The 18,032-nt window shown below is 39.1% G+C and overlaps 1 protein-coding gene across 2 annotated transcripts in view; it reads right to left on the minus strand.

The window, feature by feature from the left end:
* b4galt2 (UDP-Gal:betaGlcNAc beta 1,4- galactosyltransferase, polypeptide 2) overlaps positions 1-18,032 on the minus strand; it is a 258,127-nt gene that overhangs the window by 204,013 nt on the left and 36,082 nt on the right. For both annotated transcript variants that reach the window (XR_002595573.2, XM_022191165.2), the window contains exon 2: positions 13,533-14,559. Coding sequence is in view for 1 of the 2 variants with exons in the window: in XM_022191165.2 (XP_022046857.1) it covers positions 13,533-13,878 (346 nt within the window). In the remaining variant the exon portion in view is untranslated. The remainder of the gene's footprint in view (positions 1-13,532; positions 14,560-18,032) is intronic.

Consider the following 18,032-nt stretch of genomic DNA (forward strand, 5'->3'; position numbering starts at 1 on the left):
GCTGGAAATGTTCCTCTGTACCCCTACGGAGATTTTCCATTAAAAATCAGCCGTTACCAGGTAGAAAAGTCATTTAGCACATTAACAATGTCTAGACTGTATTTCTGATTCATTTAAAGTTATTTTCACTGAAAAAAAAAAAGATATTCTTTCAAAAATAAGGACATTTCTAAGTGATCCCAAACTCTTGATCAGTAGTGTATCCACAAGTTCTCCACCTTAAACAGCAAAATCTCTCATGATAAAATCATCCAACAGTCCACAGCTATGAACACAAATTTGAATGTACTTTTTCTGGCCTCACATTATATTTCTTGATACCTGCACTTTGCCGGAGGACAAAATCTGCCCTCTGTTAGAGACATCTACAGGGATGCTGTCACAGTCCAGGGAGTATTGTTTCACATGTTGGACCACGCAAGCTACAGGTGATGTTTCACTAGATAAAGGACAGACAACAGCTTGATGTTGCACGATGGGTTGCTTTGGAGTTTGTTCTGTTTCTGGAGAATGACAACTTCTGTTTTCTAAAGAGTTTTCTGAAAAATGATGAAAAAGCAGAACAGTTAATTGGCTAGAAAAAATTAAATTACGCCTCCGCATGTGGGGGAAATTTACACATACACAGCAGAAGCGTTCTGTGGAATGACCTGAATGGCACTGAGGAAAGGAAGCCAGGCCATTTTAATGAAGTTATGGCAGCCATTATGTTGTCAAGAGCCCTTTGCCTCCGTGCCCGTGGCAGCGTCGGCTTCCTCGCTGTGTGGGAGCGCATAGCAATGTGTTTCTGAAGAGAGCCACCTTGGTTATTGGCTTGATTGAAACCAGTGAGAAAAATAGGCCGTTTCCCCTTTTCTTACTACTCTGTTATTGTTTCCTCGTCTAATGAATAAAGAGATAAGTGAGGAAACACACAAGGCATGAAGCGGTGGTTGTTTTACCTCATTTTACTTTCAGGGTTTAAAACATTCAACACTAGTAACAGAAGATGCTATGAAACATTTCATTGACAATTTAATTTTTGGCATGTCTGATTGATAGTCTGAGCTCAAACTTTAACGCCTGAAATGGTTGTACGAAGTGCAAAAACAATACATAAGAAGCTGATTTTGCACTATTTCACTTGTTAATTAGTCCGTGTAAACTATAATAACGACAGTATAATAGGAAACTAAAGATACTACCATTATATAAAAGGTGAACACTACTGAAACAAAGTTTTACTCCACCAAGGAACGCAGCAGAGTTATGCGACGATCAGCATACGCTTGTCTGTCTGTTCGGCTGTCTGTGTCTGTTCGCAACATTACTCAAAAGCGGAATAACGGATTTTAATGAAATTTTCAGGGAAGGTCAGAAATGACACAAGGACCATTTGATTAGATTTTGGCAGTGATGCAGCTTTTAGTCTGGATGCACGGATTTGTTAAAGATTTCTGCATCATTGCGAGATAGCGGCATGAGATAGCGGTAACTATGACAAGTGAACGGTACATCAGTTGCCTGCTGACGATCACGATTGCAATCCTACTATGAATGCAGCGCTGCGGACTTATCGGGACGTACCCGTCAGACATGAGCAGCCTTGGCAGAGTGCTGCGCTCTGAGTGCTTTTCTTGTTCTAAATGTGATCAGTTTAATTTTATGATGAAAAACATCATATTAAAGATGTTGCATACCTCTCTTGTTTGGTGCAGTGTACACTCAGTTGCTGTGAAAGTAAAGCAGAGCAGCCACAGGAGCTTTGATAGTACATTCTGTGACTTTAGTAAGAATAGTAAAACGCCTTTAAAATCCATAAGCAGATGGCCACTACAGGTGTTAACTACAATTTCCATTTATAAACAATGCAGACTGTGTATTTATGCAAGGTAACCATGGTAACATATATATGTGTGTGTGTTAAAAGAGAAAGTGTGTTATCCTTGTATCAGTTTTAGATGTTGACTAAATAGGCTACAATACATCACCTTTTTTTACCCTTTCACTGAGCAAATGATTTTGCAAACCCCAATTTATATCATGAGTTCTTCAAATTCTCTCTTTCTACAAAATCTGTACATGGAAACTACATTATAGTTCAAGTGTGTGACAACATGAAAGTCAGACACACTTACTTCCTATCTGGCCACGCAAAGCAAACACTTCTTTGTCTTGGCCTTAAAATACAGACCAAAAGGCAAGACATTGTCCAGCATTTGACAGTAACATTGTTTAAAGGAAGTGTGTTTCATTTTTTGTGGTGAAAGCCAGATAGTCCCAACGCTGAAAAACTGACCCAAAGTTTTTCCAAGTTCTCAAAAGTGTTTCAAATTCCTGGGAAATAAAAATAAAATCGGCTCTTCATTTGCTATGCGTTTCCCTGGTTGTCTCTTTTCTTGCTTTGTTCAAACACAGCCTGCAGTTCAACCCAGTTCACCCTGAAATTTGTTATATAACTGTTGGTAGAGTCACAAACGGTCTTACAGTTGGACCAAGCAACATGAAACAGTTAAAGCACATTTAAATGAGCCTTGTAGAGTAAAGGGATTTTGATAAATTGTCAGAATTTAATCATAGGTTTAGTGAAGTTTTCTGATGGGAGAGAACATCAGAGATAATTAGTTCAAGGACTGCTGGAAACTTGCAAATCCAATGATTCGTTCTGTTTTTAACAGTTTCTTGACTTGATACATGGTGTAATTTTGTTTGTTTACTTTTTTTTTTTTTTTTTTACAATGTTTAAATAGTTCATGCCTTTCAATCCTGCCTGTGGGTTCTGGTCTTCAGAGGGTTAATACTTGTTATCTCTTCTTTCCATCTTTATAGAAAAACAACCCTGCCTCCTGACACGACCCTGGACTCACTCTGGCTCACTTTATATCACGACACAGAGGTAAGCATGTGAACATAATCTGACTCATGTTAAAGGTTGAAAAAAATCTTTGTGACAAATACAATTTACAGAAATGAAATCAATACAAACAATGGCCCGCAGCATTTCACACATCATCAGCCTTCAGTCATTTTTCAGCGTTTACTCGTTTGCGATTTTAGATGAAATATCTTTTCAAAATAAACCACCTACGCACCAACTGCTTTGAGGGGACAATTACACAGGACTGTATAAAGCATAAAAGAAGCTGTTGTCCAACAAGGTGTACTTCTGTTTTTCGAACCAAAGCATAATGTATGTCTCTGGAGCTCCACTGACTGAACTAACACAGGGCATTGTTCTAAACCCAAGCACTCCTGTTTAAACCCTCCATTAATTATGTAGTAGAAAGGTCATAAAACATGCTGTGCTGAAACCCACTGCTCGCTGAGCACTGGGAAGGTGAAGGTAGGAGGACCTTCCTGGATTCAACCTAGACTTAAATTGTTTCAACTGTCAGCCTCTCCTGATAGTTTTCCCCACTAGAGACACGCATGTAAAGTTCAGGGTTACAAGGGACATGTCAATCCATTCAAATTACTGTCTTACTATGAATAAAACAGGACTCTGTGGGCCAGAGGTGAAAAAGTGGTCTGCCAAATGTACAAGACTGCAGTTACAAATGTGCTTGAATGTGGAATTTGTGATGGTCTCAAGCGTGCACAAAAAAAAAACTTTCTTAAAAGTGTAATTCAATAGCCATTTATAAGAGAAAACAGCAATTTCAATTACCGCTATTAGGCCAAGTTGCAATAAATTTGCCCTTGAAAAATTCCAAGGAGGTCGCCTCAATCATTCGTCACATTTTCTGTACATTTTGCACCCCGAGTCTCATGTTTAGACACCTTCTAAAACTAAATGAAACCACACTGATTCTTCGATCTCTGTAGCCCAATTAGAAAATGATAAGACAACACTGCAGTCCTGTCGTAATACTAAGCAAACACATCCCAGACCAGTCAGCTCAACTCTAACAGATTTTCACTCCGACAAGAAAAGTGGCGGCGTTCTGTGACGATCGGTGTATGATTGTCTGTCCATCTGTCTGTTCGCAACATTACTCAAAAACAGACTAACGGATGTGGATAAAATTTTCAGAGGTCGTCAGAAATGACAGGGATCAGCTCATTAGAGTTTAGCAGTGATGTGGCTTATAGTCTGGATCCACGGATTCCTGTATTATCGAGAGATAGCGGCACAATGTCACTGTTACTATGACAACAAGTGAACACTACGTCAGCTGCCTGCTGATGATCACGATTGTGATCCTACTACAAAGCCACTGCTGCGTACTTATCCATCAGAAATGATACAAGGAACAATTGATTAAATTGTGGGAGTGTTTCCGAGTCTCATCAATTCTCACCGCCTACTACATATTTAGACCACGATATTCGTTATCCTTACATAACGTACACATGCAAAACATACGTCTGTGTTCAGCACAAGGTCATTTTGTCTGAGGGTACATCTATATTAAATGGCCACATTCTATGGTGCTGTGATTTCTGCCACAATTTTTCTTCAATATTTCATCCGTCAGAAACGATACAATGACTGAACAGCCTTGGCAGAGTACTCTGCCCTCTGAGTACTTTTCTTGTTGGGATTCCGGTGCTAAATGCATTTAGCAAATCTCCCATAAAATCCTACTTGCTGAATGTAGCAATTATGCTTTACTCAATATTGCATAACACAATTATTTATATATTAGAGAAGTCAATCCAGGTCTAAAGACAAGTTCAATGTTAATGAGAGGATGTATGATAGATAATATAAAGCAAAAGCTTCAATTAGGTGATCAGTCTTCCTTCCAGCCTTCAAAGATGTCACATCCTTTAGACAGCGACTGAATGAATGAGTTACAAGCAGCCAAGATAAGATCTCTAGTGAGATTTCAGACTGACTGGTTTCACAGTACATGACAGATGAGCAGCTCAATGATGCAGCAGCGTTTCAGTATCGAACCACAGCTTCTTCCAGGACAATAGACAAAGCAGCCCTCTACTCAGCCTGTAGCCGCCAAGATGAGAATAAGGAACCTCAAAAGGGATTAAGGACCACATAGACTATGGGTATTTTTTGTGGCTATTTAAAAATGATCAAGAAAAGGTGACAGCACGCTATGAAATTCAAACATTCAAAGACAATCATGGTAAAAATAGATGTAGAAGAAAAGGGAAAAGAAAATTACATTCCACTGTGCAAAAGGCCCTGTTTTTGAGTTGAATCATTTATCAAGAAATAATATTAATCCCACATTTTACTTAGTTAATATAAAGTTACTGTTTCAAGAGTCATGTTACACAGTGCCTCACACAGGCACCAAAACTGGGAAATGACGAAACCAAGTAAAATGAAGACCGCTTAAGTCAACAAGCAAATTAAGCAAATAAATGCAACAAATACAGTATAGCATAGAATTACCCATCAGTAAGCGAAGATCAGTCAAAGAAAGACAGATCGAGAAAAATCATGTAAACTCAGACAAACATACTGTCATAAAAGCATGTTTTAAAATGAGATTTAAAAGAGGTCAACGACTGTGCCAACATAATTTCCTCAGGCTGTTTGTTCAATAGCTTCAGAGCTCTGACCTCTAGTCTTCAGCTGCACCTCAGGAACAGACAAAACATCTTTGCTCAAGGATCTCGGGAAACAAACAGGTCTAGGTGCAACTACGAGGTCACATATGTAGCACGTGGAGAAGCCATGAGCAGCCGTCAAAGTTTGTTTGAAGCAGATGAAACGGCAAGTGCAATTGTCAAGAGATGACGGTAAAGATAGCAAAAGATAGCAGCAGATATCAAAATAATTTCTCAAGCACTTAAAATTTTGTGAGTTTTTGATATCACACACGCAGTCATGTGGTAACCTTAGGATGCCAGGATCATAGAATCGTGTAGGAAGGTACAGCGGTGTGTCATCTGCATATTAACGGAAGTCTACATATAATATATGAGAGGGGAAACACATGGTAAAATAAAATTAGTGCCAAAACTGACCTCTGTACTTAACAGGAGAAAAAGATGACATGCAGTTGTTAATAAAGACATAGTACCTCCTATTTTACAAGTACAAACAGGGACATGTTAACTAGTGATGCAGCAGATCACAAAAGTCGGATCACCAGCTGCTCTGCAAATTCTAACTTCTGAATTTCTCATAAAGAGGAGGTATGGTATCATCACCACTGGTTACTTACGGCTGCAGTAAATATATATTCCGCCCTAGGACAGTAAATTATTGAAATTATTTTTCTGTTCATGTGTATGCTGAACTCTAGGCAGGGATCTGTACAGAGCAGGGATCAACTGTATGATGCAACATGAAGTATTGGACGTCTGGTTGAACATTTAATGTGTTGACAGTACAAACTTTTTCAGTCATTATATTAATACGTTGGTGGATCAGGGTGCCTCAAGTGCATCCTGCTCTGCATCCGCAGTTCATTACCAGGTGGAAAAAGAAGACAGTTAGGTCTTGCTAATTACATTTGATTGGGAAAATCCTACGGCGCGTCCAATTAAAACAAGACCTGGAAAATAGCTTTTAACCTCCCACGGAGCCGTATGCGTGGGTGTGCATTAAAGTGTCCGCACGTTTACATGTCAGAAGTAGTGAGTAATTACTTGTACAAAGTCTGGAGCACGAAAGAAATTCACACACAAACATACACACACCAGTGTCTGTCCACAGAGGAACATTAGTTACTGTGTTAAAAATTCAGAGATCAAAACTTGACACGTTAAAACTCAGACAACATCCAGTGAAGCAACACCTGAATATGAGGCTACAGTCACATCAAAGAATTCACACAAAACAGAGCAAAGGATTCTCAATCAGTGATAAAACAGAAAGAAACTAAAGGGAGAACTTTAGAAAGAAGAAAATTAAATACATGGAGCAGTAACACTATCTCTGACAACATAATTTAAAAAAAAAAAGTCCTGAATATTGAGAAAATAACTCACTTAAGTGAATCTGATCTGTTCACCCTTTAAGGCAGCACTTAGTTACACATAACGTGTAGAAACAAAAGATGACAAGAAAACACGCACATTTGGAAAGTAAAGACTGACTGTGAGGACCGTCAGTCTCTCTGAGCATCTATAGATGAGCAATAGGCTGAATTCTTGAAGCTGCATAAACAGCAGAGTGATATCTGCTACACATTATGCATGTCACGGGCAAAGGAAGAAGAAACCCTGGACATTTTCTACTGTTCCTATTGAAAACAGAGCATTACCATCAACCTGTAGTACACAGAGTCTGCAGTTCCCAGCTGATAATGCAGCTTCACCACAGCATCTGGCTAAAAGGCTGCAAGTAACAATTATTTCCACTGTCGGTTAACCAGTTGATTATTTTCTCGATTAATCCATGAGTTGTTTGAAAGTCTGCACTGGTCTGCACAAGTGGACGGTCATGAGTGATTCAGCTGTGACCAACAGTCACATGGAAAACTTCAGGTATTTTTCAGCTGAAGTGGGCTGAACTGCAGAGTGTGTGAAAACAGAGCAGACAACAGACAACTATGGAAACAAATTAAAATGCATGTAGTACAATATCTGTACTATGTAGAGCCACTGGTTGTTTTAGCATTGGTAACACCTGGTCAACAAGAAAAGCACTCAGAATGCAGTGTCCGCCAAGGCTGCTCAGTCCCTGTATCATTTCCAACGGCTGTGCCACAGTTATTAGCACAACTGATGTTAATGCTTTGTACAACCCCCTTTTGCCAACAAAACAGCACCTAATCTTCTCCTATAATACATTTTTCAACAATTTTCAGTGTGAGAGTATGCTTCTGCAATAAAAACTGAATTCATTGTAAGGTTTTCAACACATCCTAACCAGGGGTGCCAATAATTATGGAGGGCGCTGTATGTAGTACGAAGAGTTCATTTGCAAAAACATAACCCCGTTTTGATAAATTTTCAGAAAACTTTTTATTGTTTACTTGAGATAATAATCAAACTGAAGCTGAGTGGATTTGACTCAGAAAAATACATGACAAAAAAGAGAAAAAATAAATTATTCGTGTTATTGTTATTATCTCAAGCAAACAATAAAAAAAATAAAATTAAAAAAAAAGAGTTTTCTGAAAACGGAGTTACCAGTTTTTAAAAATGAACTCTTCATATATACACACATTTAATTTGCAGGAAGTGGATTTAAAATAACACCTCCCAAAAAACACTACGTTTGCAGTTTTCGATTTTCTTTCCCATTCTAACTGAGGAGAGACTTTTCAGCGACAAACATCATTTCCTTAAGCTGTGTTCGTCAGTGCCTACATTACAGTTTTTGAGGAACAGCTGATTTGCATATCCCACATGCCAGTTCACACTAACAAACACAAACGCTCGCGCGCACACAGGAACACACTTGCAGTCAGGATATAAACTGTGGATGGTAGCCACTCATACAGGCAGCACCTGTCAGCTGGTGTTGTGGGACAGCCAAGGGCTTGTTTGTTTGTTTCTCCCCCTCTCTCTCTCTCTCTCTCTCTCTCTCTCTCACTTTCTCAGTGTGTGTGTGTGTGTGTACCTCAGTCCAAGGTCTTCCCTTTCTCCCTCTACACCCCCTCACCTCTCCACCTGCTGTTCCTTCCTTCACTCCATCCCGCCTCTCTGTCCGTTTCACTTCATACCAACCATCATACCACCATCCATTAGATCTCTCGCTCTCTTTCTCTGCACCTGTGACTGAAAAACAGACTCGCTCAGTCTTTCCCTGCCTTCCTGCTCATTACAGCCCCCGAGGCAGCCACTCCATCACAGAGAAAAGGCAGAGATAAGCTACCAGAGTACACCTGTGCCTGGTATGAATGCCAAATCCAGAGTCAGTGACAGCCAATTCCAGGCCAAATAATGGAATCAGCAAACCTCAGCTTCAGACAAATCAGCCTGACAGCTTTATCTCCAACTCCCAATTTCAAAGCACGTTACAAACCTCATTATCAAATGAGAAAAGCAATCAGGGCAAAAGAGAGAAAAATGTTGACAGTGCCACAATATCGCTGGCGAGGGATTAAGTTTACAAAGCTCATTTACAGATGGAACAGGTGGGGGGGGGAAGAAACATGTTTTCATTTCATCAGCAAAGTGCTGCTAAGTGTTATTTGATGGAAGAAACATAAATCTGTTGTATCAACAACCAAATACACTATCAATTTATGTGACACACAACCAGAAGAAACATATTCTCATTTAATAACTGAAATGTGGAAAGAACGAAATAATTATGCGGGTAGAAATTTATCACTAAGCATGTATATTACCTCAGATTCACATACACACAGTGCCATGCTTCCCTACGTATAACAAATAAGGGAAAATATAGAGAAAGAAGAGAGAGAAATTTCAGGATGATGGAGAAGCAGCAGTGGTAATGCTTTATTTATTGTCTCAGATGTTTCACAAATGGAAGTACGTAATCTAATCACATGGGAAACATGACCTGCCCTGAAAGAACTATGTATAGATATTTGTTATTCTTGAAATCTTTATTTTTCATACTTAGACTTACTGAAACCTGATTGTAGACCAGTGCCAGTATAGTTGTGCACTGAGTAAAACACGCTTAACTAGGAATTAATTCCAGATAATCAACTATAAATGTATCAGAAATATATACTTAATTGGCTAAATTCAGGTATACATTATAAGCCTGTCATGTGAACTCTTACCAATATTGACCAAATAGGAATAATTAAAATAGAAAAGGTGAAGAGCTGAAGCTCAGAAGCTTTTCTTTCACTGTTCAGTCACTGAAAACTTAACTTCAAAAACCAAGCAAGCAGCTAAGTAAGAAAGTAATTCTGAGGGACTCTGTGATAATCAAACATTAATTAAAGCAGGAGTGGAGCTGACGGTATGTGGACTACATACATCTTCTTGGAAATCTTTAATCTATTTGATCCCACAAGTTGAAATCCTCTTTTTTTGTGTATCCCAGGAAGCTGGGGTCAGGGACCCAGCAGTGGCAGCTTGATGGTGCTGACACCCTTTAACAATTTAATCAATGACCTGTCGTTTGAAGTTAAGCATTTTCCTAATGCATTGTCACTGCCAGACCAGTTTAGAAGCATAAAATGTTCTCCCAAATAAGATTTTTCTAAAAACTCCAAATGCAAAGACATCATTGCACTAACAGTATGATTTTTACATTAAAACTATTTTAAAATAGTTAAAATATTTATTCTAGCTGGAAACAGCTGATTTTTAATGGAATATCTCCATAGGGGTACAGAGGAACATTTCCAGCACCCATCACTCCTGTCTTCTAATGCTACATTGCGTTAGCTAATGGTGTTGAAAGGCTAACTGATGATAAGAAAACCCTTGTACAGTTATGTCAGCACATGAATAAAATGTGACTTTTCATGGAAAACATGAACTTGTCTGAGTGACTCCAAACTTTTAAACAGTAGTGTAGGAAGAAACTCATTTAATTTCACCACCATATAACTTTCCTTCTTCAGCAAATACATTTGGAAACGTTCTAACAACCTACCATCAAACTCTACACAGTGAAGATCAAACATCCAACGATTAGCACACAATTTTAAAAGTATGTGGACCTGTCAGCTTTTCAAATTTCAGACAAAATGGCATGTCACAGATGAGACAATCATCTGTGACATGCCATTCTGTCAAAAAAATGAATCAAATCTGAGCTCACAGTTGCAATATTTCATCAAAGTTGCTTTATTCTAGCTACCCATGCCCACAATGCATCAACGCAAACAGTTTGATTGTGTTAACAAAAAATTCGGCACTTTATCAGTGACATGTTGTACTTGTTGAATGTAAGAATCACAGAAATGCAGCTTTCATTATTATGTTTTCTTCTGATTTCTGGCATTATAACTGTATCAAACTACATGTAAGACAGATTTTAGTTCTCTCTTCTTGCATGGTTGCGAGCAAAAGTAGCAAGGAGAAAAAAAAATGGACAGACACTGTAAGAGTTCAGAAGGTTGCACAGAAAAAAGCTGATTTGTTTTTCGTCATTAGTAACAGGATTAGGTGACCAGGATAATGAAGTTGTGCTTAACATCACTAAGCTCGACAGTAAAGTCTGTATTAGCGGCTGTGAAATAACGACAGTGGGAATTAGTTCCTCTTTATTATCTCCTCATGACATCGGGTATGTGTGTGTGTCCACTATGTAATTATAGATTTAGTAAACCCGAGGCTTAGTGTGACTTTATCAACCTCTGATTTGTTAGGCGGATGGATCCTGATGATAATTAGATGTGTGTTTTCATGTTAGATTTGTGTGTGTGTGTAGAGGGGATCTACATATAAAACCCTGATCCGCCTTTTCCTCAAGGCATGCATGACCTCTGTATGTAAATGGACCTGAAAACGCATTTACGTGTGCGGGCATTTGTGTCAAAAATGACACTTTTAGACAATTAGAAACCTTTTCTCTGATGATGGTAATTTATACCAGACTGTATGCGCTCTCACGGCGCATTTACAGCGATGATGTATGGAATTTTCTTCTCAATACACAAAGAGGATTATGAGATTTGTTTGAATTGCAGGTAATGTTTCTATATTATGACTAACTATTCAAACTTGTAGATTGCTGCTGTCTTTTTTGACCAAACGTCCAACTTAAATTAGATTATTTTTATAGAAGCAATACACAGGGTGTCCCTCAAGTCTGGACACATAGGAAACCTCATTACATTTTTCCCTGCAAAATCGGTGCAGGCAGTAAGTAAAGAGGCCCAGTCATGTGACTGTCCCCACTAGCTACATGACATTGATGCAATTTAAAGGAGACAACCTATTCTTTAATTTTAAAACTTGCATGAGCTTTCCAAAGCCAAAACAACACTTTTAGAGAATAAAAATGAAAAGAAAATGAGTGGCAACAATTGTTGCCAGTGGGGTTAACTCTATGTTATGTCTACAGAGATTAAATATGGCTGTTATATTTAAGATATATTTACTTAATTATCAAATGTATACTGAATTTAATATATGAAAAAGACTTAGACTTAGGGACATTCTGTATAAGAATAATATAAACTGAATTACGTACTTCCAGCAACTAGATAACTCCAACTTTAAAGTACAGAACACTAAACTGGAACATCTACAGTTTATCCACAAGGTGCCTGCAATTTCTTTCGTCTTCGCTCTAAGCACCTTAATTAATTTAGTTAGTTCTATTTCTGTATACTTTAAAGAGATTGAAGCACAAAAGCTTTGGTGTGCTTCTGTGCTGCTGCTGCTGCTGCTGCTGCTGCTGCTGCTGCTGCTGCTGTTGTGTGTTTTTCCGTAGACGTGTGCTTATGCATCTGACTGCATGAATCTCCGTTAATAGCTCCACTGTGAGTCTATAAGCTTGAAACACCACAGTGTAAATTGTTGACATTAAATCCATTTTATGTTTCAGGCTGACCTGCAAAAAAAAGAAAAAAGAAAAAAAGAAAAATTACGGCTGCACTTGCTCTCCCGTTAATTGGAATAAGACAGGAGCAGCATTTATTTACAGAATATAAAACAGTGCCCTCCAGTTTCTAGCTCTGATCAAGGCCTTATCTCCACTATTCATTACGGTAATCGAAGATTTGCAAATCCTTCTGCTTTACGTCACTGGAGATGCAGAATGTACAAACTGCAACAACGAGTCGACCAGATAAGCAAATCAAACGAACCCGAGTTATTTAAATCGGAAAATCGCACCTCAAGCTCACTCACACAGATCAGACACTTATAGCACAGGTAGGATGTGCAAAAAACTCAAGGAAAACCTTTTTTGTTTTCCTCCGCATTCATTGTGAACAGAGAAGCTCATGACAGTGACAGAAAGCCTAGAAAATGTGGGCAAGAAATAACATCTGGATTTGTTTCCAGCTCGCGGAAAATTAGCTCTTTTAATTATGTGTGAACCACAAAATGCAGAAAAATCACTAAATGACTAAAACATCAGATTTCTTTACTCCATCAGCAAGACCGTAGAGCAACAGTATTAATAAGAGCTTCCACCACCTGCACACCTGTCAAAAGCACATTAAAAATCCTGTTTTTCTTGTACAGCTGTGGACTGTCAGGACTCAGTTCAATAATCAGGTAGAACAGAGAAGTCCACAAACTTCTGCTTCACACCTGCTCCTGCTGTTTGTGTTTGGACAGAACAGCAGTCTGATATCTGCACACTGCTGGCTATCTGGAGTTGGCTTGCTGACTGCATTGTAGAGACGGACCAGCTAAAGTGAAATCAGCACACATGGCCTCACTTCTTATAACCAGAGAAGACGCCTCAACGACAAACAAACCGAGAACACAGATCAATTCAGTCTTTTGTCACTTTTGCCTTGTGGATACGACTGTTAATATTCCTACAAGGTAGTCAGAGGCAGCCAGACAAACCTACAGTCACAACAGTCCTTTCAGCTGCAGCAGGTGTCTAGTTCAGGGGAACCATTCATATCCGTTTACAGGGCTGTTGAGACTCCACAGAACTGGAGTCAGCTTTCATCTGTTACTTCTTGACTTTAAACAGCCTATTCTTCACTTTACACCTTGTGCCAAACACAAATAATATGGCTCATTCTTCATGGAAAGAAGTAGTCTATGATGTTACTCACCAAGGCCAGGCGGGTTCTCAGGACACGGCGGCAGCGGTTTGGGAGAAGGGGTCTGGTTGCTCTCAGGCTGCATACTGGGAACCAGCTGTTCACCTGTGGCCAGGTAGCTGGCTAACGTTGTGTTGGGCCTGGAGAGGTTGTAATAGTAATAGTGATGTCCACTCCCCGCTCCACTAACGTTATTCCTGGATCCATTGCGTCCGTTGTTGAAGCGACTGAACAGGTCGAAGCGCTGCGAGTAGACGTCAAAGTACAGGATCATCATGATGAGGAAGTGGAGCAGGCACAGCAGCAGGACGCCTTTACAGATGCGCTCCAGAGTTCGGCCCAACATCAGCCGGGTCATGGCAAAGGAAGACGACCGTCCTGCGACGGCCAGCCACGACAACGCTGGCGTGGCGCGGCTACGGGCATGCGCTCATCCCAACGGTTACGAGGGTAATATCAGCTACTGGTAGATCTGAGAAGGACATGTGGTGAGCTGATACTGAACTATCTGACTTCTGCAGGGGTCATGGGGTCACCGGAAAGGACAGGGAGGCCACACCATGAGATACAGCTCCGAAAATCTGTGTTGCCAGATTGTTTCTGTTGAGTCCCCAGATTCCCTGCATGACAAAAGTACTAAATACTGCAATCAGCCTTTGTCACGGGAAGTCTTTAGACAGGAATGTAGGCGTGATATATTTTACTGTTGATATGGCAAATATGAATAAGGTCAATTTAATCTAAGACATAAGGCCTTTGTGATAAAACTCTACTGGTGATATGCTTAGTGTCAGTTTGTGGCTGAAGTTTACAATAATCCAAACTCAAAAAACAGTCCAGTCAGTGTGAGGGTTAGCGCTAAAAAGGTCTGATTAATGCCTGATCCCAGCGATGGCACAAACATTCATCAGTGTAGAGTAGAAGCTCAGCTGATAAGTCCATCAGGATCTTTTACAGCACCGGGTCAGTCAGACTTGCAGGGTTTATTGGTTGGCGATACAAAAAATCGTTACAAGTACAACTGGAAAGTCTGAAGCACCTGGAAAATAAAAGATAAGAAAGAAACAAGTTAGAGAAAAACAAGTCAATGTTGAATGCAATTTAATTACACTAATTTATCAAACGTTTCCCCAAAAGAATGGCTCTGCTGCTAAATAGAGTTAATGTTTGGATTGCTTGCTTAAACCAGCGCAGGTGAAGGTCCATTAATTATAGCCGCGCATTTTAACTCAGTACAGTGACTTGCTACATTATTCGCTGTACAAAATCGAACCGAACATCATCGATCTCCCACCGGCCCTTTCAGTATTCAGTGACCTTGCTCTCATTCGAAATGCCTGGTTGAAACGCCGTGAAATAAATGTAGAAGTTTGCTCTCGGCAGAGAAAGAAGCACACAGGAGAATTTGACAAAAAAAAAAGCTTGATGGTGCTGACACCCTTTAACAATTTAATCAATGACCTGTCGTTTGAAGTTAAGCATTTTCCTAATGCATTGTCACTGCCAGACCAGTTTAGAAGCATAAAATGTTCTCCCAAATAAGATTTTTCTAAAAACTCCAAATGCAAAGACATCATTGCACTAACAGTATGATTTTTACATTAAAACTATTTTAAAATAGTTAAAATATTTATTCTAGCTGGAAACAGCTGATTTTTAATGGAATATCTCCATAGGGGTACAGAGGAACATTTCCAGCACCCATCACTCCTGTCTTCTAATGCTACATTGCGTTAGCTAATGGTGTTGAAAGGCTAACTGATGATAAGAAAACCCTTGTACAGTTATGTCAGCACATGAATAAAATGTGACTTTTCATGGAAAACATGAACTTGTCTGAGTGACTCCAAACTTTTAAACAGTAGTGTAGGAAGAAACTCATTTAATTTCACCACCATATAACTTTCCTTCTTCAGCAAATACATTTGGAAACGTTCTAACAACCTACCATCAAACTCTACACAGTGAAGATCAAACATCCAACGATTAGCACACAATTTTAAAAGTATGTGGACCTGTCAGCTTTTCAAATTTCAGACAAAATGGCATGTCACAGATGAGACAATCATCTGTGACATGCCATTCTGTCAAAAAAATGAATCAAATCTGAGCTCACAGTTGCAATATTTCATCAAAGTTGCTTTATTCTAGCTACCCATGCCCACAATGCATCAACGCAAACAGTTTGATTGTGTTAACAAAAAATTCGGCACTTTATCAGTGACATGTTGTACTTGTTGAATGTAAGAATCACAGAAATGCAGCTTTCATTATTATGTTTTCTTCTGATTTCTGGCATTATAACTGTATCAAACTACATGTAAGACAGATTTTAGTTCTCTCTTCTTGCATGGTTGCGAGCAAAAGTAGCAAGGAGAAAAAAAAATGGACAGACACTGTAAGAGTTCAGAAGGTTGCACAGAAAAAAGCTGATTTGTTTTTCGTCATTAGTAACAGGATTAGGTGACCAGGATAATGAAGTTGTGCTTAACATCACTAAGCTCGACAGTAAAGTCTGTATTAGCGGCTGTGAAATAACGACAGTGGGAATTAGTTCCTCTTTAAAAAAAACAGAATCAACAATAAAAGCATCTACAGACGCTAACAAACGAGAATCCTTGACTGGGGCAGTTCAGCCAAATTGACATGCCAAGTCAATTTTCCAGTCAAGTGGTTTAAAAAGGGTTTATGATAGAATGAGACGGCAAGTGGGAATACACAATGCAGTGAAGATACGAGCAAAGGAGAGAAAGAGGGAGCACTTAGAGTGTTCCCACAGGCGATGCTTACTGTAGGTTTATGGCTTTTCCAATCAATGAGAGAAAAGTAGGAGATGAGGTTGAAGTAGACGATAAAAAGCTCTGAATGACATCAGAATCTCTGATGAAAATCCAAAAGGATCAGGGAGAAACAGAGAGGCAGTAAGAGATACTTATAGACTAATGTTGGTACTTGGAGAGGATGGACACATAACGCACGATTTTCTCCAGCAGTGAATATCCCAGGTATCCTCTGGGAAAGTCCATGAAATCTGACTGGACTTTCACAAGATATTTAGCATGTCTATAACATGATTGTTGTGGAGACATGAGTCACACTTTCACTTAGGATGGGGAAGACTTTAAGACCATCTTCATGAGCTATATGTCCTGGGTAGTGAACCTAATTAATACCACTGAAAACTGTAGCACAGCTATCCATCTTCACAAAGTCCAGAATCCACTTATTCTTTTACACATCCTGCAGTCCTAAATGAACCACTTACAACAAGCATCACACATAATGGACGTATTAGACAAGATTTTAACAGACATTTATCGAGAGAAGGCACAAATGCAAACTTCAGTCTAAGGATTTTATGAACCGATAATGAATAATTTAAATATGAGTTGTGTAGGTAGTAAAATCCATCGTCAGTTTTATGCAACAGAGTGAAGGAAACCAAAAGCTGAAAGACAGGTTGGATTCATCATTTATTATCCGAGTAGAGATTTAATTGATTTTAATCAAAAGTTTGGAAATTTTAGACAAATTAATCCAATTGATTTGTCGATGAAATCTAAAAAATATTCATTCACATCTTATTTTGCCCATCTAACAACGAGATAATATTTAATTACTCCATCAACGAGGTGCAGTTTTGTGACGATCGGTGTTGGTTTGTCTGTCAGTCCACCGGTCTGTTAGCAACATCACTCAATAAAGGACCACCGGATTTGGGGGAAATTTTCTGGGAAGGTCATAAGTAACACAAGGACCAAGTGATTAGAGTTTGGCAATGATGCAGCTTAGTCTAGATCCACGGATTTGTTAAAGATTTCTGTATCTTTGTTGATTTGTATGATTGTGAGATAGTGGCATGGCGTCACTGTAACTATGACAACAAGTGAACACTACGTCAGCTGCCTGTTGACAATCATGATTGCAATCCTACTACAAATCGACTGTTGCAGACTTAACCATCGGAAATGATACAAGGGACGACTGATTAAATTGTGGGGTGTTTCCAAGTCCCATCAATTCCCACCACCGGCTACGTATTTAGGTTGCATGATTTGGTATCCGTACATAACGTACACATGCATGACACACGGATGTACTCAGCACAAGGTTATTTTGTCAACCAATATATTCACAGCTAATAAAGCATAATCTGATGAAAGACAAACTTGTAGCCATAATAACAGGCAATGCTTCAAATATGGATGCTGCTGTAAAGAAGTTAAAATTTCTATAATGTCACAAACATCTTCAACTTCGCAGCCAAAAAACATACACAATCATCACAGACACCCAAGATCCTAGTCCATTCAGCATACAACCAAATGTGAAAAATAATGACGATCTTCCCCTCTATTCCTGAGTTATGGCATTAAATAATGACCAGAAAAGAGTTTTTTAAGCATCAATAGGATGCCACAGTGAAGCTGACCTTTGACTTTGAATGTAAAATGTTTTATCCAAACACTCATTAGCAAAAGAACTCCCAAGTCACGGCCAAAAACCTGTTTT

Source organism: Acanthochromis polyacanthus, chromosome 9 (assembly GCF_021347895.1).
Source record: "Acanthochromis polyacanthus isolate Apoly-LR-REF ecotype Palm Island chromosome 9, KAUST_Apoly_ChrSc, whole genome shotgun sequence".
Classification (NCBI taxonomy): Eukaryota; Metazoa; Chordata; class Actinopteri; family Pomacentridae; genus Acanthochromis; species Acanthochromis polyacanthus.